Genomic DNA, 22,350 nt, shown 5'->3' with positions numbered 1-22,350 from the left:
CGTTAAAATGAGTTAACTCGATCTTAGTCCGTATGATTTAAATGGCTAAGACAGTACTAAACCTCAATTGAAATTATTCTAGATTTTTCTAATACTAAAGTGTCTATTTTTATATACTTAAGAAATATTTATGATTATAAAAGCCTTAATTTATGCAAAATATAAACAAAATCATTAATCTATATACTTTGCTTTAAAAAAGTTACATACTTACTGAAATGCTCTTATACATTTAATTCTTCTTTAACTTTTGCATCTTACATTTTTACCTCTATTAAACAACGATATAAATTGATTTTTTAAATCTATTGGTTTAATTTTACATTTTTAACATTTACATTTTACATCATAATATATTAGTAAATAAGCGCTTAAAATTCTTCAATAGTACGCAAAAATTGACACGTTAATTTTTGATCAAAATTAATGTATTGCATGAATAGAAATTTTTCTTGGAATGTAGCACACACAAATATGAGATAATTTTGAATGCATACATATATATATATTTTTTATCTTCATCTAAATTAATACTGAATATATATTACACTTTACAATAATTATTTTACTATCAGAAGCCACTTAAAATAATATTTAAAAGGTTTCAAGTGGCTAATGACTGACAGATAATGCATGAAATCTAAATTCTATTTGCATATATTTTTTTAAATTTTCATATCTATATATTAAACGCAGAAACTTTCATTTGCAATAACAATCCCACCAACACAGTTTAGGAATAATATTCTTCAACTACATTATACATTGTTACTTCAAATAACATTCGTACATGATCAATTTTTGTTTAATCATAAAATATTTTTTCCCTAACATTAAAACAATGTGAAAATCTGATTGCAATGATTTTTAGTTGACTAAAAGACAACTTTTTTCTTATTATTCTTGTTTCTCATAGTTTCTTAAAATTAAATATGTAACAATTTAATGACGAGAATCCCTGGGATAGAATTCAGCAAGTGTGCTTGCTGGAATACGCTTAAGCATTTCCTTAGGGAAGATACGCAACAATTGCCAGCCAACATCTAGAGACTCAAAAACTGTACGATTTTCGTAGCTGCCCTGAGAAATAAAGTTCTTTTCAAATTTGGATAAGAATTCTAAATATAATAGATCATCTGGAGTAAGAGCTTCTTCTCCCACTACAGCTTTCATAGCTTGCACGTCCTTGCCAATAGCATAGCAAGCATACTGAAAACATAATGATATATTAAATATTATTGTTCTGCTGTACAATATGATTGAGTTATATAGTTTAACATTCTTCTATGAAGTAACTTGGTTGGTAACTTACCAATTGATTTGAAACATCAGAATGATCTTTTCTAGTCATTCCTTCACCTATAGCAGATTTCATCAAACGTGAAAGTGACGGCAATACGTTAATTGGTGGATAAATTTGCCTGTTGTGTAATTGACGGTCAACATAGATTTGACCCTCGGTAATATATCCTGTCAAGTCAGGAATAGGATGCGTAATATCGTCATTAGGCATAGTTAAAATTGGAATTTGGGTAATGGACCCATTTCTGCCTTCTACACGTCCAGCTCTTTCATAAATTGTAGCCAAATCAGTGTACATGTAACCAGGAAAACCACGTCTACCAGGTACTTCTTCACGAGCGGCAGATACTTCACGAAGAGCTTCAGCATATGAAGACATATCAGTAAGAATTACCAGGACATGCTTCTCACATTGATAAGCTAAGAACTCAGCTGCAGTTAATGCAAGTCGTGGAGTAATAATTCTTTCAATGGTAGGATCATTAGCTAAGTTTAAGAACAAGCAAACATTCTCCATAGATCCATTTTCTTCAAAATCTTGTTTGAAGAATCTGGCAGTTTCCATATTAACACCCATAGCAGCAAAGACAATAGCAAAGTTATCCTCATGGGAATCTAGTACTGATTTTCCTGGTAGTTTGACAAGACCAGCTTGACGACAGATCTGTGCAGCAATCTGCAAAAATTAAATAAAATATTATTAATTATTATTTCTACTATTTTTTATATTATTTTACATACTTCATTATGAGGCAAACCAGCAGCTGAGAAAATGGGAATCTTTTGCCCACGTGCAATGGAATTCATTACATCTATAGCTGAGATACCAGTTTGAATCATTTCTTCAGGATATATACGAGACCAAGGGTTAATTGGTTGACCTTGGATATCTAAAAAGTCTTCTGCCAGAATAGGTGGTCCTTTATCAATCGGTTTACCAGATCCATTGAACACTCTACCCAACATATCTTCTGAGACTGGTGTACGTAAAATATCTCCAGTAAACTCGCAATGAGTGTTTTTAGCATCAATACCAGATGTGCCTTCAAAGACTTGTACAACTGCTTTGGAGCCTGAAACCTCCAAAACTTGTCCAGATCGTAATGATCCATCTGCCAATTTTAGTTGAACAATCTCAGCAAATTTTGGAAATTTTACTTCATCTAAAATTACTAATGGTCCATTGACTCCAGATACAGTTTTATATGCTAAAAGAAAAATGACAAAAAATAATTATATATTTTTTATTTATAACTGGAATAAATTAACTTACTATTAATATATATAATTAAAATAAGAAATTAGTCTGTGTAAAATTAATTAATATTTCATAAGTCTGTTCATACAGACAATTATTAAAAGTTATGTTATTAAAAACTAATTGATAGGGAAGTACTGAGGCAGATTGTCTGCAGTCACATGACACAGGAATGACTGCTCCCCAGATGATTTCCCGAGCATTATTTTACTATATTTATCCATTACAGAATCACGATAAATGTAACTAAATCCAAACTATATAACAGAAAAATTGCAATACATTGTATGATGCAAATATAATAGAAATTGTAGGAAATTAGGGGGTCCAAATGTAAATCGATCAATTGCTACGCCCATTTGCTATAGGGAAATATTAGGCAAGGAAATCTTCGTTATATTGACAAAACGTAAGCATGAACTCACTTAATCGGGGCTGTGCGATGAAATCTCGAGAAATTGCCAATACATGTTCCTGCTGAGCTTGACGTGCTCCGATAGTTTTCGAGTACATTGTGTTGAATCCGTTGAATCGTACGTTTTAAAGCTTTAAAAACCGCAACACGAACCGCATGAACAGTAGAAGACTATAGCGACTACACAGTCACTGCCACTACAATACTACACACAGCACAGCTCTGCCACTGCCCACTGCTGCCCACTAGCAAACAAACAGAAAGAGAGAGACAGTAAAGTGGAAAGAGTGGGGCAGCATTAAATCCAGTGTATAAAGTTTTATGAATAAAATTCGACAATATTCCCTTATATAAAGATAAGGTATACTGTTTTATTAATAATTTTTTGCAAAATTAAATAGTATAATTTTTCGTAAAGATTCATTGGCACGATAAATTTTAATAATATTTATATTTTATGTCACGAAACTTTAATATTGAGTGAATAGGTCAAGCGCCACCTAGTGTTGAATGTTAGTATACTATACTTATTTGTAAGAGAGAGATAACAAGAACCTGCACGTGTTGTCACGTGGTGAACACCGATGCTCAAAGCACTTGTAATTATTAAAAAAATTTATCGGCTAAAATTTTGGTGAATCACGATTAACCTTTAAAAACCAGCTTTTATATTCAGCATTCAAATAAAAATCTATATTTCCCTTTAAATTAATATTGCTACCTGGCCATCTAGATTCTAGACCTAGGTGTTGACACTCGACACAGCGCTAAGTGCGCTAATTTGAGCAAAGTAAAATACTCGGATATGATTGATCAAATTCAACAAGCGCCGAGTAATCGACCAATAATATTTTGATATGTTTTAGAGTAGGCGCTAGTTTAAAAGCTAGTTTAGGCATCGTAAATGCTTACGACCCAATTTATTGAGAAGTAGTTACGCTTCGAATTATAATTGTTTTAATTAAGGTCTATAGACCTTAATTACTTTACAGTCTTTGGATTAATACTAATTAATCTAAAATCATAGTTATATAAAGCTATAAAATTACATAAAAAATAGGTCTGTTCTCGTTGCCTACACTTTTTACACTTTGTGCACTTTTTAGGGTGTCAACTTATACAATGGACAAAGACAGAAATACGGAAAGTGTAGAAAGTGTTAAAAGTGTAGGCCAACGAAAACAGACCTATGTGTCGTGCTATCTGCATTAGAGTTCATTCTTACTTCTGCCAGTTCTGCCGTGTTCGTATTCGTGGCTGACGGGCGACGGCTGTGTTTGGCGTATGTACATACATACATACATAGTAATACATACTTGGCACTTGCCTTTGCTGCCTTTGCTGGCGCTGCTCAAGCTTGATTGCTCAATTCAGTGATGCCAATGTAATATTTTCTAATAATTATAATTATTTACGTTTCTATTTCTATTTTAGTCATGTGTTTTTACAAGTTTTAAATATGTTACTGATTTTAGCAAAAACGTGGTTCAGAGAGGTATGAATTAAATTATTCTTAAAACAGAAGTAGAGGCTTATTTATTGTAAATTTATACAACTATATAACTAAAAATATGTATTATTACTCATTTGTTTTTTTATTATTAGATCGTTATAGTCATTATCTGATGGTTATACACATTAAATTTACAATGAATAAGAAATCTGTAATAGTAGGTAAAACAAGTGGTATAAGAAATTTTTATTTGATTCTTTAGATGCAGTGGCTATTAGTTATGATATGCTTATATGCAGGAGTAGCAAGAGCACGTACAGAGGAAGATCATGCATCAGCAACAAGTATTAATAAGCCTTCAATAATACTTCCTGAACAATGTTTTTACCAGCAACCATCTGAGTGCCCATCCATGGAATTGAATGATTGTCCTTGTAAAAAAATAGCAATTAATGAAAACAGTCCTGAAGGTAATGCAGTCCTTTGCTGTAATTTAGACAGCCATACTTTAGAAGCAGGCCTTTCTTGTGCAGGTAAGTTTATTTAATTTAATAAATAATATTAAAAAATATATAGCTGATAAAATAGTTTAATTTTAATATTGTACTTGTTAGGATTTTCGTCATCAAATATATCTTATATCCACATTCGTAATGCTACTTTGGATGTATTTAATGCTAGTGAAATTCGTTGGAGAAGATTAAAATCTTTAGCCATAACAGATGGAAAAATAAATCGTGTAAAAGGCCAGTTTCCCATGATGACACCCACATTATGTTTAAATCTTTCAAACAATGCATTAATTGATGTAGAGAATAATTCTTTTACAAGGTTGGCACAGCTGAGAACTTTAGACTTGTCTTATAATAATTTAACACATCTTCCAGCACTAAATACTATGAACAGTCGTGAATTTTGGCTAGATATTTCTGGTAAACTGTTATGAGTCCATTATTAATAAAGTATTATGAATTAATGAAAAAATTTTAATTTGTTTTTTACATTTACAGGAACCAACACTCTTTGGTGTCATGACATTTATCAGTACATTAATAAAACTGGAGAGAAACAAATTAATTTTAACAGAGAAAATGAAACTGTGTGTTCAGCTAGCAAAACATGGCACTGGTTTAATACAACTGAGCAAGTTCCTTTGAAACAAGTTCGATACCTTAGCTTGGTAATTATTTATCATTTAATGCAATGTTATTGTAATGTAAAATTAATAACTATTTTTATTGATAGTTACAAACTGAATGTCCAAAAGGGGAGAATTGGCAATGCCAATGTAATTTTAGAAGATTAGACATAGTTGAAGGGAAGCCACCAACTCTAGCTGTAAATGTTGATTGCAGTGGAATTCAATTAACAGAATTACCAGAAAAATTACCTCGAAATACAATAGCACTTAACGTTTCTTACAATAATGTATACTGCCATTTACTTTTTTTAAATTAAATTTAACATGATTAATAATTATTTGATTCATTTTGCAGATTACTGTTTTGGATGATTTAAGCACTAACCCAAGCTACGAGGACATACGTGAATTTTATGCTGACTATAATAACATATCATCTATTAATAAATTAGAAGGCTCCAAATTTCTGGATAATTATGCTCTTCTTAGTTTACGATATAATAAAATCAAATCAGTAAATACATAAATAATTTATTATTATAACAATTTTTTTAAAAGGTATAAGAGTAATTTAATACTTATTTTGATTGCAGCTTCCGACTTATATTTTAAGTCCAAACGCCCATGACAAAACATTTGTAAGTTCGCGACTTGTGAAGCTTGGAGGAAATGAATTGCATTGTGATTGCAATACTGCTAAATATTTAAAAGTAAAAATCACAGTTTCATTATTTACATAAAAAAATATTAATTCAAATCTGTTTTTTTCTGTCAGGTATGGCTACAAACCAGAATCTTGGATTCAGACGAAGTATTGTGTGAAAACGTAAAGGAAAAAGTGGTAGATTTAGAACCAACAAAAATGTGTGTCTATCCTGGTGATTGGACAGATTATATCTATTACATAATTGCAACAGAAATAATATTGTTGTTAAGTTTAGTAGGTAAAGTCTCTTATGACTACTGGATATTCAAAACAGCAGGATATCTTCCATGGCCAGCTAATAAAATGCCTAAATTGCCTTGTGACTGGTTATGCGAAACTTGAACGGGACTGTGATATTAGATATGCTTATTTTTTACGAATTAATTCGTAAAAACAAAGACAATTGAATTTATTCTAAAAAATAACTATCATTATATACATTTTACATTGAACGAAAGTATAAAATTAGGTCCATGACTATACGCGCTACTGTTATATAATTAAAAAAAAATTATATAAATATTTTACATATTTATACAAGTTGATTTTGTACTATCTTTGAGATACGATATTGTTATATTTTTAATGGTAACAACCATAGATTGAAAATTGATGATTGCAAAATATTTATATCTATTTGCCAAAATGTTGATATTAGAATGCTCAATATTTATTACATTTACTTGCTACATATTTTGTATATAAAACCATTTTAATATTTGTCGACTAACTCAATATATATATATACATAAATCGTTAGCTAAGACTGTTAAGACTGTTAAAATATATATAGTTTAACATACATAGTTCTACAAATTATAAACTAATTTTAATAAAGAAAAAGTACAAATTAATTTACAAAACATTACATTTTATTTTGAGTAATTATTATAATTTACAAAAATATTTTGCAAGGGTTCTAAAATTGGCAAAGGCAGGACTATTGACTTCTTTTTTATTTCCAAAATTAATTCCTTGTACTAAATCGATAACAAGGAATGCACTTGAAAATCAGGGACCATGAATGTCCATGAGTTACTTGTCACGATAGTCGAATGTCGCAAAACAGCCGATTGTGAATTGGCTCCCGTAGAATGTTCCATTTATAGGAGAAAGCTTGAAGGTGGAGATAGGGAAAAGACAAGTCAAGGCAAAGAGAAAAATAGGGAACACTTCTTGTTTTATATTATGCCGGCCTAGGAGAGAAGAGCTACGTGAAAGCATTTCAATTTTCTTCTTTTGTTATAAATATATTTTATTTAGGCAGAATGATTTATATATATATATGTTTGAGCTGATAAATACAGCAGTAATAAGTGAATTGTTGGACTTTTCTGATTAACCTATTCATTTTTCTTTCCTACATTACGTCTTTTTTTCTTGCTATGTTTTTTCATGGACAACATATAATCCGGCACTTTACAACCAGAATCTTTCATAATAGCAGCAATACTAAAAAGAATTTACCTTATTATTAAGAATTAATTGGCTTTGAAGTATAAAAATAATATAAAAACCTTCTTAAATTTACAGTATCTTCTTGAGTAAAATAAGTTATGGCTTTTCCTTTATGGCCCGCTCGCCCAGTACGTCCTAATATAATGAAGAAAATAAATCGTTATCTTGACAAATTTCATACAAAACAATATATTTTACTCACCTATTCTGTGAATATAAGATATAGCAGTTGGAGGAAAGTCATAGTTTATAACAAGATTTACACCTTTAAAATCAATACCTCTACCCATAAGCTCTGTACATATTAATACCCAGATTTTTCCTTCTCTAAAACAACGAACTGTATTGTCGCGCTGTAAAAAGTAATATAAAGTTATTTCTCAGTAGAGTATAAGAGTGTTCAAATATTAATTTAGACTTAATTACCTGATTCTGAGTTTTATCAGCATGAATTACATCAACATTTATACCATCATAAATTAATTCATTAAAAAGTTCTTGTGCTCTTTCCTTACTCTGTACAAATACTAAAACAGGTGGAGTCAGTCCCTACATGGAAATGGTTGAAAAATAAACAAAAGTTAAAGTTATATCAGTTGCATATTAAGAACAAAAACAACATAATACCTGTTGAATTAGATTTCTAAATGCTACAAGTTTTCCTCTTTCATTACCAACAAATAATAATTCCTGATCTACAAGATCAGTAGCTGCATTTCTGAAATATAATTTTACATCATTTTTATCAGTACCAAAGATGATTAATTAAATATATTTTTTTATTTACCTGTGGCCAACCGTTACAGTTATTAAGCCCTTTAAATTATGACGACACCATTTAGTAACTTTTGGAGTATTGGTAGCACTAAACATAGCTCGGCGAAGATTATTGTGGGTACAAGCTTTTAAAATTTCTTCTAACTGGTCTCTAAAGCCATGTTTGCCTTCTTCAAAAAGCTTATCGGCTTCATCCACAATTAACCATTCCACACTAGAAGAATAAAAAATTGTAAATTTAAAAGAAAAATATAATTAGAAACACAAAAACTCAAAAGCTAAATAATACTTACTTTTTAAGAGAGATTGCTGGAGGATCTTGTTTTAACAAAAATACTAATCTTTTTGGAGTGGTAATTAATATGTCTGAAATTCAATAAAATATAATATACAGTTGTGACAACAAATATTTATTGTTGATAAGATTTAAAAATTACCAAATTTTTGCGAGCTCTTAGGTCCATATTGAATAAGCGCTTGATTTATTTTACTAATGATGTGAACTCTAAAATCACAATGTTCACTAAGACGTAAACATTCTCTATAGGTCTGTTTAGCCAATTCTCTGGTAGGACTTAAAATAATAGCACGAAATCCTTTCTTTTGTGGACCTTTTAAATGGTAAATAATTGGTAACAAAAATGCTGCAGTCTTTCCAGATCCCGTTGGTGCACAAGCTAATAGTTGTCTATTCTATAATTTAGATAGATATATATTAAAGGGTAAATGCTTTAAATATGCTAAACATTTATAAAATTCATACTTGCAACATCACAGGTATAGCTTGTTTTTGAATTGGGGTTGGCTCTTTATATCCACAATTTATTATATTATTTACTAAATGTTTTGGAAGATTGAATTCTGTTAATAGTTCCTCAAATGTTTTTAAAGGTTTTGGCACATGGCTTCCAGTAACAGAAATTCGGTTCTCATTTCTGTATTGGTTAATCTAAACATATATGTAAATAAAATAAATAAAATAGTATATTTAAAATTAGCTATATCTTATTACAATTATTGAAAATAAATAATCTTACTTTCTCCTGCTCCAATTTTAATTTCTTTTCCTCTGTCATACATTTTTGCTTTTTCAATTTTACTTTACTACCATCTTTTGGTATTGTTATGTTGTCAACTAATGTTAACACATCTGTATTTTCATTTTTGTCAACATATTTTCTCTTCTTGTTTTCTCTCTCAGGCACAGAATTATTGGAACATTCTTGTTCCTTAGATGTTTCAGGATTCTTTACAAGCTAAAAAAAAGCAATGAACAACGTAAACCGCTATTAGCTATACTTGTAATTGATAAAATATAAACAATTCTTTAAAAAAGTATAAGAAAACAGATTCCTATAGATAGGGTTATCTCCTTTTTTACCTTAAACCTTTCTGCATCCTTCTTAAAACGCTTTTTATCAAATTTGATACCAAATGAAAGTTTTTTAAACAGATCATGTGCATCCATTCTATTAAATAATTAATATTAATTGCATGTGCTAAGCGCTTACTGCTTACATACATATACCATACGCACGTTCTGATCTGACTGACCTGACCTGATAGTTAGGTTATACTAGGTTATACCAGGCGTACCGTACACCGTACCCAGGCTATACATACTAACCTTGACTAACCTAGCCTGACCTAGCCTAGGCTATAGACGTATAGTATGTATGTACATACAATACAATATTCTGCCATTGTATACTATACTAAACAAATACACTACTGCGTTGTGTTGTTTTTTCTTCAGCTTATGAACAATTATGAACAAATCTTTAGCAAATAAAAAAGAGCTGCATAAATTTTAAAACTTCTTTCTAAATCGATTAAGTAGACAGTCAGCTTGGTTGCGTAACTATATTATTATAACTTTATGCTTCAATATTTAAACTATTGCACATTTATACAATAAACGTTTAAAAAAATGTACTTTAGAAGCTACAATATTTATAACAAATTGACACCTTCATATCGATCGTTCGCCCACACATATTTATCGAGATCGCAAATGTCAAACACTCATTCATTGTTAACTAATTTTTATAATATAACACCTTGTAAAAATCAAAAGCTTACAATTTTATACCAATGTAATTTTGTTTTAAGCTCCTTTGTATTTGATTTAAATAATCATAAATTACATACATATTATTTTTGTACTAGTTTATAACCATTATTTTTCAGCGCAACAAACAAGTCCTTTTTCAGATTCAATTACTATCTTATCATCAGCTAACAAAATGAATGACAACCTAAGTACTCTCAAAATTTCATATGATGAGTTACTAGAGGCACAAAAGAATGATAATATCTTAATTGTTGATGTTAGAGAGCAAGAAGAAATTGATCAAACTGGAAAACTACCTGGGAGCATACATATTCCAAGTATATTATCCTTTACAAAGAGTTATACTAAAATTATTATAAATTCTATTATTTCAGTGGGAGATGTTGCAAATTATTTTACAAATTCTTCAGAAAAAAGCTTTAAAGAGAGATTTAATAAACTAAAACCAAATCATGATACAAAAGTCATACTTAGTTGTAAATCTGGTAAAAGAAGCGGTATGGTACAACAAGAATTACAAAAATTGGGCTATAAAAAGTAGATGTCTCAATTGTCATATTAGTTCACTAAACTTAATACTAATAATAACTTATTTTCAGTATTTATAATTTTACTGGAGGATGGATGGAGTGGGAAAGCAAACAAAAATAAAATAGACGCAGGACACTGTTAGTTCTTAACTATATTTTTAACTATTGAATATATTGCTTATGAGTTTTTACACTTAATTTATATAGTCAAATAGCTAAATTGTAGAGGAAACAAAACCTAATACTAAAGTGTTTTTCATGAAAATTTATTATTGACCAAGTCACCCAAACTTACTTCAGTAAAAAGAAAATACAACTATTATTTACAAAATCTAAATCTAAGTTCATAATGAAAATAAAATATTTGTTTCAAAAACACTTTTTTTTCCACAAATGTCATAATTACGTTTACATATTTACACAGCCTATCATAAGTTTGATTGAATATATTTACAAAGTTTTGAAGTTTACACTATCTACAAAAAAAGTGTAAAGATAATTAATTTTTCTTTTGTTCTTGGGCTAATTTTTGAGTAACCATTTCTCTAAATTGTCCCAAGATGAGATTTTCCCTCTTCTGCCTTTCTTCTTTACTGAACATAGCCAAAGCTCGTTTTTCATCAGCAGAATAAATCTGGTTTTCTTTTCTTATACGAACTGCTTCCATACGTCTATGTCTGCTACCACTCATGACATAACCAACAGACTCGTACGAAGCAATTTCTTCTGATGTGAGGCCAATTTCACCTCTTCTAGGAATACGTTTACCTTCTGCCACATAAGCTGCCATTGCAGCACCTTCCCCTGGCAATAAAGCTTTACCAAAGTCCTTTGCAGACAGAGTCACATGCTGCTTTTGAACTGGTCCAACTATACTTTCATCTGCACTTTCATCTGAGCTAGATCCTCTTTTAGCTTTTACCATGCTATTATTTGTAGTTTTCTCCACCCATTCTACAGTTTCTTCTTCAGAATCATCATCAGAGCTACTGTCAGAGTACTTCTTTTCTTTTTTTTTCTTCTTTATCTTTTCTCTTTTACTTTTTTTTTCTTTTTTCATTTTTTTGCTCTTCTATAATCATAAAAAAAAATAAGATAATTAATTTTCCAATAAAACTTCCTGGATTTGCTACAACACATTACCTTTTTCTTATCCTTAGATTTTCTTTTTTTATCATTTGCAAATGAAGAGTGCTTGCTTTTATGTGTGTTGAACTTTTCTTCATCATCATCGGAGCTATAAAACCGACAATCAATTATAATTAAAATTTGCGTAATTAATTATTCTTTTAAATAAATTAATAAATGGAATGTACTCTTCAATTCTCGTAGGTGACTTTCCCCAAACTCTAGACACACCACATAAACCAATTTGTTCCCTGTCTCGTCTTCGTGCATCCATTTTTTTAATCAATTATTGAATTCTGTTAGTGTTGGCCAGTGTTGGCACTTGGCTTGGCACTTTTGGCAGTTGGCACCTACGGCACACATAACCTTTATCTTTCCGTTCCCCAGGTTCCCCTCTCTGGCCCGTTTCAACCAAAGCTTTAACGGAGGTTTAATTTGCTAAACTCAAGTTAACAAATAGTGTCCGTGACACAAGCTATACCACTTTAACTCGTAGGTTAGCTTGTCTGGTTGAAATGGCCTTCTGTCTTTTCACACTATTTCCACCACAAGATAGGTCTAGATAGAGCGTACCAGTGCCAGTGGCGCGTCCCGCGCGTCAGTCAGTCACCATCAGACCCATCAGTCACCATTCACTAGAGATCATGGAGTTGGAGATTGAATGGATGGAGGGAGGAAGGAGGTACACAATTTACAACCACATGTAATACTACTGTGTATGTATGTATGTATGTACATAACCATGCCAGTAATGCTAGAGTGTGGTTGTTGAGCTGATGGAGCCGTGGGAGGGAGAGATTGCTCATATCCTCATAATGCTCATGCATGCCATCAGCCAATTCAGCCATGCATGATGGCCGTTTGCGCGGCTTGCGCACCGGCCGTATACATGTCGTCTGTCGACCGTCGTGCCGGTCGTGCCCGCGTCCCTTACTCTCAGGTCTCTCAGTACTCTCACACAAAAAAGACGTCGTCCAGTCGGTCCAGTCCACGCCACGCCACTCACAGTGCTCCTCACTCCTCAGTCAGTGACCTGACCAATGTGTGACCATGGCCATGGGGCTACGTTGGCCTATGCAGCTTATGGTCTCAAGTCTCATCTCGTGGCTTATATTTGAATGTCTTTACTTTCTGCTTGACTGTTAATATAGGAATATGCACACATCAACGCAATTGAACAGTCAACTGAGCATCTGAGTCTGAGCCGTCTGAGGCAGTCTGAGCACTGTTTTATTGTTTACCTTAACTCGACAATCTTATCTTCTGTAATAGGAATAGGGAGTATTAAAAGTACCAGAGTACGAGTCTTTAGCCTATTATGATTGACAGTGTATAGTGATATATTTCGGATTATTATCATTTTCTTTAGTCACCATGGAAAGGACGAGACAAGTGATAGTTTTGCGATCAATCGTGCTCCAAAAATGATTACGAAATTCTGTTATTTTTTATAAAGCCAAAGCCGACCAAAGCTGGACGTGTAGTGTTTAGGTTAACTTGTATTAAGCTGTTTAACTTATTTATATATTCTGAGTAAATGAATATTTGATTTGTAATGGAATTAACTGTGAAAACATTTTATATAATATCATGATGCGTAGCTACTTAAGTATTGCGAAGTAAGGAGTGGTAGTTGCAAGTTTTTATGACAACATTGGTTGAAATGGCAGAAAGTAACAGAAAATCTTTATGTAAATCAAGAATTGCTAGTCAAGCTGAAATTTTAAGATCGCGTCAAAGAGATGACGATTTTGTTTTCACTTTACGAGAGAGACTATCGGAAATTTTGCACAACATTGGAAGAAACAATTATGCCTTCTTTAGTTTATTGCAGTCGGACGTTCCATTCAGATTAATTTATTTCATTTTTACGTCTGGCCTAGGAAATCAGACACTAGGAGAAGAATATACAGGAATTGTACAAGCCAATTTAAAAGCTCCTAAAGTTCCATCCTTAACTGTATGTATACAGAAATAACAATACATCTTACTTTGCTAAGTATAATTGTTGTTAATGATGCAGGCTCGTGTACTAGCTGCACTGTTGGAATGTTTTGGAGAAAGAGTAATTTTTAAATTACTGCAAAAGCTTCAACAACATATAAACCATTCAAAAACTCAATTGACACCTGAAGCTACTTTGCTTCTTAACAAATGTCTGCTTAAGTTACAAGCTTTTGTACCAATAATTATATTATTTCACAAGGGATTGTTTTACTTAAATGGAAGATATTATAGCTTAGGTAGAAGACTTATGGGTATTGATTACGTAAAGGTATACATCCTTTCTCCTTATAATATTTAATATCATTTGCCATTATTTATATAATTTTATAGGTTTATGGAAATAGACCAGCTGATGGTGTTAGCTGGGGTTTAAGATTGCTGGGTTTTGCAACACTTGTACAGTGCTTACTAAAGTTCTATAGTTTACAAGAGTCTGAACAAAGGCTTGAGCAGTCATTGCAGATTGATGATACTCGTGCCAATCAGAAATGTCAATTATGCCTTGAAGCCATCTGCACAACAGCTACACCTTGTGGACATTTATTTTGTTGGAACTGTATTGGAGATTGGCTGTCAAAAAAACCTCAGTGTCCATTGTGCAGAGAAAAAATACCTCCTTCAAGAATCGTACCTTTAATGAATTTATAACATCAGATTTATTTACGTATGTTATTAAAGAACTGGTGGTATTTGTTAATTTAGTTTAGGATTTTAAGAGACTTTTGTACAAAAAAAATTATTTTTGTAACAATTTAGTTATAGTATTGGTTTTTGTTACATTTCTTATAGCTGTCGATCTCAAATATGCAATATAAGAAAATTACACATCTTTTTGTATTTTAACTCCAACGAGTCTGTTTCACTAATCTTTTTATACAGATAATAAATATAATATTATGAACATACATTCTTATATATACAAAAATATTAAGCTAACAATAACATATTTGCTGTAAATATATACAAAAATATCAAGTTTATTAATGTCCAGCACTTACACGCCATCAATTATTTAAAAGTACATTGTCCATTTAATAAACAGTACTGTAGAATTGCTTTTTTTTTTTTCAATGATTTATAAAACTCTCAATTGGGTCGAAGATTCAATAACCGTAAATTCGTCGTTGTGGGAAGTTTTTGCAAGGTATCTTTGTCACAAAGTTGTCCTTTGAGTGGAATAGATTCCTACTTTTTCAGCAAATGTACCCAGTAATTGTCCGATGCCGCTTGTTTCGGAATTATCTTTCAATCGAAATCCAACAGTAGGACTATAAGCATGGAAAAATACTCTTCTAAGGCAATGCAACCTATCCCTGCGAGTTCTAAACAGACAAAGCAATAATTGAAATTGAATCAATATATAATAAATCTTTATAATAACGTGTTTAAGCTTACTGCAGAGGGGAGCTCGCTTCATCTTCGATGATGGTTATATTGGAGTCTTGTGATATAAGGCTTGTGCAAGTTTCGCACGATGGCTTACAGGATAAACCAGCAAATGCTGCATCGGAAACGGGAGCATTGGCGGTGGTAGAGCCTCGAAGACTACCAGTTCCTGATATCATTTGCCACGAGCCACAGGACGATGTAGATTCATTTCGTGTACGATAACGACAAGGTACAGGAACAGCAACTGGTGATGTTCGATTGGGAGGTAAAGGAGACCTTGAGCCTTGAGAAGAAGCAGTGGAAGAAGGAGCAGGAACAGGAGGAGGAGGAGAAACGCCTTCCTTATTTAATGAATTGAAAAACGTCCATGCTAACACATTTCTATAAATAAGAGAGTCCGAATCACAATGATAAATAATTCATAAAAATAACTATACGTAGGTGTACATATATCAAAATAAACTCACCCGTTGCTCTGACTTTCGTCCGAACTCTCGTGGGGAGAACAATGAAACACCGCTGGTGGATTGTTATCTTGACTATCTCTGCTATTTTGACTATGATTGCTAGACCAACTTAAGTTAGAGCTGAGAGATACTACTGATTCATTATCACATATAGCATTATCCAATTGTGGTTCGCTATCATTTCGCAAGATATTGTGTCGGCACCTTCCTTGTCGCGTGTGAACACTGAACTCCTCGTCCAGTATATTTTTTAAGAAATCAAAGCAAAAGAAGAATATTTCCTCCCCTTTACTAATTCTGTCCCCTAAGTCATGGCCGAAAAGAAACCAATCGTAAGCTATGGTAAAATATAAGAGCTGGAACGCGCTCAACGACTGATGAACCACACCATCAGCCCATAAACTAATCCTTAATAATGAAATAAATAGAGGAGTTCGATCCCAACCTACGATTCACATAAAGTCGCGGTTATATATCTGAATTAATGATTTTCAATAACGATTGTATGATTTTTTCCATGAATTTTTACCTGATATACAATGTATCAACATACTGCTACTGCTCTCAGTTAAATATTTTAAAATAAGCTTTAAATAGTTTTGCGTGAGTTTGACTAGATCCCAGACTTGATAATCTTCCCAATTCATCTTCAATTGAGATGAAACGGAGTCTTCAGGGACACCAATTTCGGCATCCACGTGAGCCTGGGTCCAATCGAATATCAAACCTTTGGCTATATAGTTGTTGTCTCTAAATTCTCTGAAGAATTCGCATCCAGGGTACGGCAGTGAGATTATCGTAAACTCGGCGTACCTCTTCTCTTTATCCACCTTCTCTGATGATGTCACACTGCATAACGAATTTTTATTTATATTAGCACTTTTTCTATTAGCATAATGACCAAAACACAAGCTGTTTTTGATGCATAGAATTTTTCTCAGATCACTTTGTAAAATTCAATGCTCAGAACAGGGAATTATTTATTTGCTTTTTTAATATAAATAAAATTTATTCTTACTTCACACCAAATTTTACTTTTTTTTTTTCCACCATAAAATCAATAATTGTTCCAACGTTGAGTGTTTGAAGAAGCTTAATATCCTGATATCTAACTTTGTCGAAAAGGGCCCAGTCTTCCATGCTAGTTGATTCTCCAACTTTTGGATCCCTTGTTGGTGGCTGCACATTTACAGGGCCATCATCACTTGGAAATAAATAATCCAGCCCAGATCTACCATAAATTTCAGGCCCACCGGACAATGTAGATGATCTGCATATGTGTCTACCTTTGTACAATATCACAGGTAATGGAAATCTTGAACGACATCTGGCAAATCTGGCTTGTTTTATTGTTTCCTTTAACTTATTTGGCTCGAATGCAGTTTCATATATAGTTTCTGATGCACGAGACAGTGACAAGGGAAGTAGATTTTCATTGCTTTTTTCATAATTCAAAATAATAAGATGGCTGGGATACTGTGCGCTAAGATCACCTCCACTATTATTTATCACTGTAAATGTATAATCTATGTCTGCTATCAGTAGGCATTGCTGCATTATTTCTTGTGCCTGAGAAATATGACATGATTAAATCTTTGTATTTTTAAAAATCTAAGGAATAGAAAATATAGCATTATAAATACCAGTGTATCTGAATCCTTGACCCGGTATGTATTTTTGGAGAAATAAGTTAAGAGCTTTTGTAAATCGTCTAATTGAATATCGATCATGATTAATTATAGGTTACTCCTTATTGAGTTTATTAAATATTTGTTATTGCATAAAATCAACTCTTCATAGAATTTTAAAAATTTCACAAAGAATACACAATGTCTTTTCGATACTTCATAAAAATTAAAAATGGCACAAATGCTGCTCTTGAAATATACCTCATAAAATCACAATTCATAACTTATGATTAACCTCCGATAACTCTTTGTCCTCAAGCACAGGTGATTTGACTTTCGGAGTGGTTGTAATAGAGTCATATAGTTCCAGAACAAACATAGTCTCAACTGTCAACATAAAAATTTAAATGTATTTCTATTATAATACAATGAAAAATTGTAATTGTACACAAGGAAAATTATAAATCATTTAAAATTAAGTAGAACCATGTAAGAGTTTAATCAACAAGACAAAGAATATTATTCAATCATTTTTATTTGAAATCTGATTTCAACAAGTGTTTACCAAATAAGCTTATGTCAAGTGTGTGTATAATGAGACATAGTATCTAATTAATACAGTAAAATATAAATATTTATCAAATGCTTTAAAAATTGCGTATCTAGCTAATAAACAACAGAAATCGCAAGAAAAACAGTGATCAGTGTATCAATAAAAGCACAAATGATATGATATATGAATAAAAGGGACGGTTATGATAAAGAGAAAACGTTACTAGAATTATGATGGGAACCGAATTTATAAAATGCCTGAAACAAAAACATAACCTATGTCCTCTCGTGTATTGATCACGTGTAATATTTAGTACATGAGAATGTGTACCTCGAATAGAATCTGCAAAATGATGAACAAATAGTCACGAAGGAAACAGAGTATCTCATAGATTTTTTGCAAGGGTAACTGGTAAAGAATTTCATCTTGACCAATATTTCCTTCGAGATCATGATCGTTTGAAAAATAGTACAATACACTCGATAATCCAAATACACTTGTTCGAAATCTTATTGATTCGCTAAAGTTTCCATTGAAATACACAAACACACATTAAAATTAAGATTATGATTATTATTAATTTGAACTAGCACTTAACAGATTTCTAGCAATTTCGAAGGCATTTGACCATTTATGGCACTTATTATGACAGTCGCATACACAAAGGAGCAATATTGCACACTCTCCTTCTTCCAATTCTAATGTCAACTTTAAGAGACAGAAAAAACTAGAATTGATGAATTGTACGAAATTTCTTAGGAACAAAAGATTTTATCACTGATTGATGAGCAGCTAATTTGTTTTTGACGTTATTTAAGAAAGTTGTTGCTTGTCAAATACTACACGACGACACGATACGCTTTTCGCATTTAAAAGAAAGAAAGAGACGCGAGAAAAGACTGATTATTGATCTAGCGTGCACTTGGACTTGGACAACAAAAGATCGAGAGAAATGTGACGAAAGCTCAATGTGAGATAAGGCCAGGCAGGCTCCAATCAGGTCCAATAATAAAAATATGCAAATTTGCAGAGACAGCATTGAGTAACATAACCTGTTTCGCGAAAACTTGTAGTAGTAACATAGTGTGCATGTATATATCGTATGTCGTGTCAAATCTTTTCTTTGCCTCGTGCAAGGCTGTCTGACGAAAAAAAATCAGAAAAATGGCAAAAAGAGGACGCGTCTGGACGAAAATAGACCTCTTGGATAATCGTGTGAAAAAATACAGCGTGTAATATGACATTTTGTAAAATATATTGATATTTACGTGTTTTGCTAATGCAAGGCTGTGACAACGAGAACTAAACTTTCTTTCTTTTTCTTTTCCTACGTCGTTTTCCCAAGTAGTCCAGGTCTTCCCGGGTTGTCGTCTTTTTTGGCACTTGCTGTTTCAACTCCGCGGAGGACAATGCGTTTATCAACCACTGTAAACCGTTCGTTTCCTCCGACTAAAGTCGCTGTAACGGCTGTAACTGGTGCAACTTGGTTAAGGACATGTGTCTGATTTGTTTACTATACAAGAAACTTTTCTTCGTTAATTTTCTTAAATTATTTCCAAATTGTTGTCGTAAATTCGTAAATGTTTATTTTCTCAAGGACGTCTGACACATTAACCTGAGAATAGGCTTTTCGCGAAGAGACGGAGAAAGGTTTGTTGCCACTAGTAAGGATTGAAATATAAAACTTAAACTGTTAAACTGAGAAATCGACGCTGCACGCGTTACCAGACGTGCCAGACTGGCGTCTGCTGGCGTCAGCTTTCCTGGCCCATCATACGGGCTATAGTATTTTAAGTATATTGCATACATAAGTTAATATAAATAGCATAAACAATTTACTCATTAAACGTCTCTCTTGCCATTTACGTGATGGACTTTCGAACATTTAGCGAATTCTTTACGAGCGCTCCCGTGGCTAAACCTGAAATATGCAAATAATTTCTTCTACTGAACAAAATTTGATAAGAATGGAATGTGAATCCGAGGGCAATGGTATTCTTATCTTTGCAGCTGCATCATTTGTCCACAGGTGTGACAAGCCGGTATGCGTTACACGATACATTTGGTCTCTGCATCTTTATTGCTATTTTTCGTCTATGTTCTGTGAATAGCAAAAAATGATTAATATGTTAATTTCAACTGCAAGGTATGTATACTACAATATAAATATTTATATAATGCTGCGTTGTTTTAGAGAGATATTTTTTTTTTACTAAGAAATCTCTGTTCAAGAAAGATGTAACACAAGCCTAACGATAATTATTCTGATTTTTAAGAAACAGGGCAAATATTTTATCTTCTAAATCCTTATCAAAAGCTCTCTACTTATCGATTATTCGAGTTTAACTATCGGTCGGTAAGCTATCCAGAGAGCTAAGATATTTGACCGACGGTTGATCACAGCATCAGCTGCTTTCTTTATCGATGTACCTTGGATGTACCTATCGTTCGTCCTTCTCAATTGCTCCATACTGGTCTCTTGGCAAAACTCAGTGAAAAAGAAACGCCAAATACATTGGCGAGCATGATATTTATCCCCGGCAGCGCTTCGTTCTAATTTCGGCAGCTTTGAGCGGAATTTATTTCCATCGTACATAGGAATCTTTTCAATTAAATTCACAAATAGAGGCGATATCAAAGCTCTAGTCCCATTCAAAGGCTCTGGACTTGAATCCAATTAAATTATTCTATGCTGAACTTGGATCCTTTGTCTACCATTTCTCATTTCTCTTTGCGGAAAAGAAAACGTTAATTACCGCTTACGCAAGGTATCACAAAGCGTTGTGTGTACCTGACTAAACATGCAAGTATATCGCAATGTTGAAAAAGGGAAAGCGAGATACTTGACGGAGAGGCTAAGTAACGTAGCTGCATTCATTTCCGGTGGTTGACAAGACATGGCTTTTAGGGAAGAGCCTAACAAAGCTTATAAATGAAATGAGCAGCGTCCATTACCGTTTTAGTCGTCCACGGATCATCCGCGAAAGATGAGGCTCATCGAGGTCAGCTTCGTTTATCTGGTAAATATAGAGCACGAATAATAAACAAACTCATTATCTCAAAATAAATATCTTTTGTATGTTTTGAAATAAGATAACCGATTGTTTGTGTTTTCGTTAATTAGACAGACAATAGTAGATCTGGATTAAGCTGGAGAGTTGATTCATTGTTTGTACCTCATTACCCTATTAAGGCAACCACGTAGAATGACTTGGATAGTTCTAACCACCTTTATCAAATTTAGGTAACTCTTGCTTGTCTGACTAGCGGTATACTGACGAGCAGTTTCCATCCGAATGCTTCAAGAACGTCTAGTAGCTCATCTCGCGTGTTTACGTATATTCCAAGTACCGTCGTGGCAGTGGCAAAGCATCCAGCAGAATACGTTGCACACGCATCCAACAATGGATTTGGGAGTGAAGCAAATTCAACAGGATCTTCCTTGAGTGGATATTCGCATTCCGGACGTTTCCACGTCGCCCTAAGGTCAACAAAGGTCGATCCTTACTCGAGGTACAAGCAGAAGGATCACGACGATATAAAGAATCAGTCTAATTTCGGAAGAGAGAATCTCAAGAACCACAGGTTACCTGCGAATTGGAAGAAGGGATCATCCGAGGGCGAGAGCAAGGACGATCAACCGTTTAAGCGTTCGTCGTACCAAGTTGTGGAGGAAGACGATATTAACGGAGGTCCTTACCCTGGAAGAATCGAGTCTGCTTATTCGCACTCTAGTTCCGAGGATATAGAAACTGCGATTGGTACCCTGGATCGTTTCCTCAGCGGTGCTTTAAACAGGGATGGATACAACAGCGAGCTTCATCCCCCTACCAACCCCCTTTTGGCCCTCGTCTTATCTCGCTACGGTCACTATTTGTCCGGTCCTCGAAATCCTCGTATCTACGCATATATGGCGGTGAATAATATACACAACCATAAGCCCTTTGGCCAGTACAAGCTTCAATCTGACGAGGAACCTGATAAATACAGGTAGTGAGAGATCAGCTTTGTAATCCCTAATCAAACATTCTCAATCTTCAAAAACTGGACGTTATATTGTTTGA

The 22,350-nt window shown here is 33.0% G+C and overlaps 8 protein-coding genes across 8 annotated transcripts; 4 read left to right on the top strand and 4 right to left on the bottom strand.

Annotated features, from left to right (window-relative positions):
* Positions 1–291: 291 nt before the first annotated feature.
* On the bottom strand, positions 292–3,207 carry Vha55 (V-type proton ATPase subunit Vha55). The gene is made up of 4 exons (XM_066725333.1): positions 2,986–3,207; positions 2,044–2,510; positions 1,313–1,978; positions 292–1,209 (listed from the first exon to the last, which is right to left on the bottom strand). Exons 1-4 carry the CDS (start codon positions 3,071–3,073, stop codon positions 943–945), a joined length of 1,488 nt encoding a protein of 495 aa, XP_066581430.1. The 5' UTR covers positions 3,074–3,207; the 3' UTR covers positions 292–942.
* Positions 3,208–4,298: 1,091 nt separating this feature from the next.
* On the top strand, positions 4,299–6,619 carry hfw (leucine-rich repeat domain-containing protein hfw). The gene is made up of 8 exons (XM_066725332.1): positions 4,299–4,470; positions 4,691–4,961; positions 5,043–5,360; positions 5,439–5,608; positions 5,674–5,856; positions 5,925–6,083; positions 6,163–6,279; positions 6,345–6,619. Exons 1-8 carry the CDS (start codon positions 4,435–4,437, stop codon positions 6,615–6,617), a joined length of 1,527 nt encoding a protein of 508 aa, XP_066581429.1. The 5' UTR covers positions 4,299–4,434; the 3' UTR covers positions 6,618–6,619.
* A 972-nt stretch (positions 6,620–7,591) lies between these two features.
* ais (aramis) lies at positions 7,592–10,107 on the bottom strand. Its single transcript, XM_066725330.1, has 11 exons — positions 9,892–10,107; positions 9,548–9,766; positions 9,274–9,459; positions 8,948–9,203; positions 8,804–8,876; positions 8,521–8,724; positions 8,361–8,451; positions 8,160–8,282; positions 7,936–8,086; positions 7,793–7,868; positions 7,592–7,727 (listed from the first exon to the last, which is right to left on the bottom strand). Exons 1-11 carry the CDS (start codon positions 9,976–9,978, stop codon positions 7,619–7,621), a joined length of 1,575 nt encoding a protein of 524 aa, XP_066581427.1. The 5' UTR covers positions 9,979–10,107; the 3' UTR covers positions 7,592–7,618.
* An 83-nt stretch (positions 10,108–10,190) lies between these two features.
* Positions 10,191–11,324, top strand: LOC136772398 (rhodanese domain-containing protein CG4456-like). Its single transcript, XM_066725349.1, has 4 exons — positions 10,191–10,606; positions 10,701–10,901; positions 10,959–11,121; positions 11,184–11,324. Exons 1-4 carry the CDS (start codon positions 10,441–10,443, stop codon positions 11,233–11,235), a joined length of 582 nt encoding a protein of 193 aa, XP_066581446.1. The 5' UTR covers positions 10,191–10,440; the 3' UTR covers positions 11,236–11,324.
* A 283-nt stretch (positions 11,325–11,607) lies between these two features.
* LOC136772395 (NKAP family protein CG6066) lies at positions 11,608–12,950 on the bottom strand. Its single transcript, XM_066725347.1, has 4 exons — positions 12,816–12,950; positions 12,431–12,592; positions 12,258–12,351; positions 11,608–12,186 (listed from the first exon to the last, which is right to left on the bottom strand). The coding sequence occupies exons 2-4, from the start codon at positions 12,514–12,516 to the stop codon at positions 11,614–11,616; spliced, it is 753 nt and encodes a 250-aa protein (XP_066581444.1). The 5' UTR covers positions 12,517–12,592; positions 12,816–12,950; the 3' UTR covers positions 11,608–11,613.
* A 929-nt stretch (positions 12,951–13,879) lies between these two features.
* On the top strand, positions 13,880–15,150 carry LOC136772393 (peroxisome biogenesis factor 10-like). The gene is made up of 3 exons (XM_066725345.1): positions 13,880–14,202; positions 14,266–14,517; positions 14,580–15,150. Exons 1-3 carry the CDS (start codon positions 13,888–13,890, stop codon positions 14,895–14,897), a joined length of 885 nt encoding a protein of 294 aa, XP_066581442.1. The 5' UTR covers positions 13,880–13,887; the 3' UTR covers positions 14,898–15,150.
* A 132-nt stretch (positions 15,151–15,282) lies between these two features.
* Positions 15,283–20,221, bottom strand: EDTP (Egg-derived tyrosine phosphatase). The gene is made up of 7 exons (XM_066725324.1): positions 19,555–20,221; positions 17,749–18,120; positions 17,124–17,674; positions 16,635–16,954; positions 16,106–16,550; positions 15,645–16,019; positions 15,283–15,571 (listed from the first exon to the last, which is right to left on the bottom strand). The coding sequence occupies exons 2-7, from the start codon at positions 17,833–17,835 to the stop codon at positions 15,403–15,405; spliced, it is 1,947 nt and encodes a 648-aa protein (XP_066581421.1). The 5' UTR covers positions 17,836–18,120; positions 19,555–20,221; the 3' UTR covers positions 15,283–15,402.
* A 996-nt stretch (positions 20,222–21,217) lies between these two features.
* LOC136772394 (uncharacterized) lies at positions 21,218–22,350 on the top strand. Its single transcript, XM_066725346.1, has 2 exons — positions 21,218–21,306; positions 21,531–22,350. The coding sequence occupies exons 1-2, from the start codon at positions 21,274–21,276 to the stop codon at positions 22,278–22,280; spliced, it is 783 nt and encodes a 260-aa protein (XP_066581443.1). The 5' UTR covers positions 21,218–21,273; the 3' UTR covers positions 22,281–22,350.

This window comes from Prorops nasuta, unplaced genomic scaffold (assembly GCF_024137725.1).
Source record: "Prorops nasuta isolate Cenicafe-Biocafe unplaced genomic scaffold, Cenicafe_Pnas_1.2 PNAS00004, whole genome shotgun sequence".
Lineage (NCBI taxonomy): Eukaryota > Metazoa > Arthropoda > Insecta > Hymenoptera > Bethylidae > Prorops > Prorops nasuta.
The sequence above is the reverse complement of the archived record's forward strand: the minus strand, read 5'-3'. Positions and strand labels throughout refer to the sequence as shown.

Coding starts and splice junctions, on each gene's coding strand:
- EDTP (XM_066725324.1), bottom strand. CDS start 17,835: ATGATCGATATTCAATTAGACGATTTACAAAAGCTCTTAACTTATTTC. Junction 16,551..16,634: donor GTTGATACATTGTATATCAG/GTAAAAATTCAT, acceptor TGTGAATCGTAG/GTTGGGATCGAACTCCTCTA. Junction 15,572..15,644: donor GAAGCGAGCTCCCCTCTGCA/GTAAGCTTAAAC, acceptor TTGTCTGTTTAG/AACTCGCAGGGATAGGTTGC.
- ais (XM_066725330.1), bottom strand. CDS start 9,978: ATGGATGCACATGATCTGTTTAAAAAACTTTCATTTGGTATCAAATTT. Junction 8,725..8,803: donor CCAGCAATCTCTCTTAAAAA/GTAAGTATTATT, acceptor TTATTCTTCTAG/TGTGGAATGGTTAATTGTGG. Junction 8,283..8,360: donor TTAGAAATCTAATTCAACAG/GTATTATGTTGT, acceptor ATTTCCATGTAG/GGACTGACTCCACCTGTTTT.
- hfw (XM_066725332.1), top strand. CDS start 4,435: ATGTTACTGATTTTAGCAAAAACGTGGTTCAGAGAG. Junction 4,962..5,042: donor AGCAGGCCTTTCTTGTGCAG/GTAAGTTTATTT, acceptor TGTACTTGTTAG/GATTTTCGTCATCAAATATA. Junction 5,857..5,924: donor TTAACGTTTCTTACAATAAT/GTATACTGCCAT, acceptor TTCATTTTGCAG/ATTACTGTTTTGGATGATTT.
- Vha55 (XM_066725333.1), bottom strand. CDS start 3,073: ATGTACTCGAAAACTATCGGAGCACGTCAAGCTCAGCAGGAACATGTA. Junction 2,511..2,985: donor CATCGCACAGCCCCGATTAA/GTGAGTTCATGC, acceptor TTTTTCTTTTAG/CATATAAAACTGTATCTGGA. Junction 1,210..1,312: donor CTGATGTTTCAAATCAATTG/GTAAGTTACCAA, acceptor TTATGTTTTCAG/TATGCTTGCTATGCTATTGG.
- LOC136772395 (XM_066725347.1), bottom strand. CDS start 12,516: ATGGATGCACGAAGACGAGACAGGGAACAAATTGGTTTATGTGGTGTG. Junction 12,352..12,430: donor TCACCTACGAGAATTGAAGA/GTACATTCCATT, acceptor TCGGTTTTATAG/CTCCGATGATGATGAAGAAA. Junction 12,187..12,257: donor AATCTAAGGATAAGAAAAAG/GTAATGTGTTGT, acceptor TTATGATTATAG/AAGAGCAAAAAAATGAAAAA.
- LOC136772394 (XM_066725346.1), top strand. CDS start 21,274: ATGAGGCTCATCGAGGTCAGCTTCGTTTATCTG. Junction 21,307..21,530: donor AGGTCAGCTTCGTTTATCTG/GTAAATATAGAG, acceptor TATCAAATTTAG/GTAACTCTTGCTTGTCTGAC.
- LOC136772393 (XM_066725345.1), top strand. CDS start 13,888: ATGACAACATTGGTTGAAATGGCAGAAAGTAACAGAAAATCTTTATGT. Junction 14,203..14,265: donor CTAAAGTTCCATCCTTAACT/GTATGTATACAG, acceptor TTAATGATGCAG/GCTCGTGTACTAGCTGCACT. Junction 14,518..14,579: donor TGGGTATTGATTACGTAAAG/GTATACATCCTT, acceptor ATAATTTTATAG/GTTTATGGAAATAGACCAGC.
- LOC136772398 (XM_066725349.1), top strand. CDS start 10,441: ATGTACTTTAGAAGCTACAATATTTATAACAAATTGACACCTTCATAT. Junction 10,902..10,958: donor TGGGAGCATACATATTCCAA/GTATATTATCCT, acceptor CTATTATTTCAG/TGGGAGATGTTGCAAATTAT. Junction 11,122..11,183: donor CAAAAATTGGGCTATAAAAA/GTAGATGTCTCA, acceptor ACTTATTTTCAG/TATTTATAATTTTACTGGAG.